At 50.9% G+C, this 1098-nt stretch overlaps 1 protein-coding gene across 1 annotated transcript; it reads right to left on the bottom strand.

The window, feature by feature from the left end:
- Positions 1-35: 35 nt before the first annotated feature.
- On the bottom strand, positions 36-812 carry Pmar_PMAR003809 (hypothetical protein; the record flags this gene model as incomplete). Its single annotated transcript, XM_002785075.1, has 1 exon — positions 36-812. One exon carries the CDS (start codon positions 810-812, stop codon positions 36-38), a length of 777 nt encoding a protein of 258 aa, XP_002785121.1.
- Between the last annotated feature and the right edge of the window lie 286 nt (positions 813-1098).

Raw genomic sequence — 1098 nt, 5'->3', positions numbered from 1 at the left:
TGATCGAGTGATGGTCAAAACCCATAAGCGAAAAATTACGTATCGTCATCATCACCATTCCAATCATGCGCTCGCAGAGCTTGCAAAGCACGTTCCTTAGCAGCTCTCTGTGGCCTCGGCTGAGGTGGAAAATTGTTGCTCCCATCTTGAGCAACTCGAGAATCATCGTCGGGCACGGTCTTATCGTGAATCAGGTCCTCAGGGTCATCGGAGACCAATCCGTCCATACGACTATCATCATCGACATCGAGGACACCCTCGTCCGGAATATCGTCGTCTTCTCGGAAGAGCTTCAAGTTTTTAATATGGTGTTCCTCCACAACGTTAGTACTTTCATGTACCAGTACAGCAATACGTTTACCAATGATACGAGTCACCTTAAAAGGACCACGGAAACGACGACTCCATTTATGCTCGCGACGGCCCAAAGCTAGGACTCTGTCGCCAATGCTGATGGGACGATCACTGCGGTGCTTGGAGCTCTTGTTCAAAGCAGTCTCGAAGGCACGCTCACGACGGTCTTGCCATATCGAGATAAATCGTTGTTGAAGCCTGTCTAGACGGAGGGCTCTATTGCGGGCCATAGATGTCAACTCGGTCGGATCATCGGTCTCGATATCATCGAAGTCAGAGTCGAGTTGCTCGATACGGAGCCGTGCCTGTAGGGCAGAGCACGGTGTGAAGCCGAACATGAGCTCGTAAGGGCTAACGTTCTCAGCGCCCTCGTAATCCAAGCCGTACGAGTTGATGCAGTTCTCCAGCATGGCGATAACGACAGGGTCGTCCCATGAACGGCCCGATCCTTCAAGCATTCTAGCTAGCGTGGAGTTTATAACCCTATGGCGAGTCTCGACCCAACCGAGTGTCCAAGGGGCCCTCGAAGCAGAATATTTTATTTGTAGTCCATGTAAGCGGCAATACTCCGTCATATACTTACTGAGATGAGCTTGGGCTCGATCGCATCGTAGTCTTACAGGATAGCCGAAGCGGTTGAAGATGACCGATAGACCATCGCATATGTTTTGAGCCTTGAAAGACCCAGCCAGAGGGAATACAGCCGTGAAGCTTGTGTAGGCGCATGTTGCCGTGAGAAGACTG

Source organism: Perkinsus marinus (genome assembly GCF_000006405.1).
Source record: "Perkinsus marinus ATCC 50983 genomic scaffold scf_1104296934078, whole genome shotgun sequence".
NCBI classification, from domain to species: domain Eukaryota; phylum Perkinsozoa; order Perkinsida; family Perkinsidae; genus Perkinsus; species Perkinsus marinus.
The sequence above is the reverse complement of the archived record's forward strand: the minus strand, read 5'-3'. Positions and strand labels throughout refer to the sequence as shown.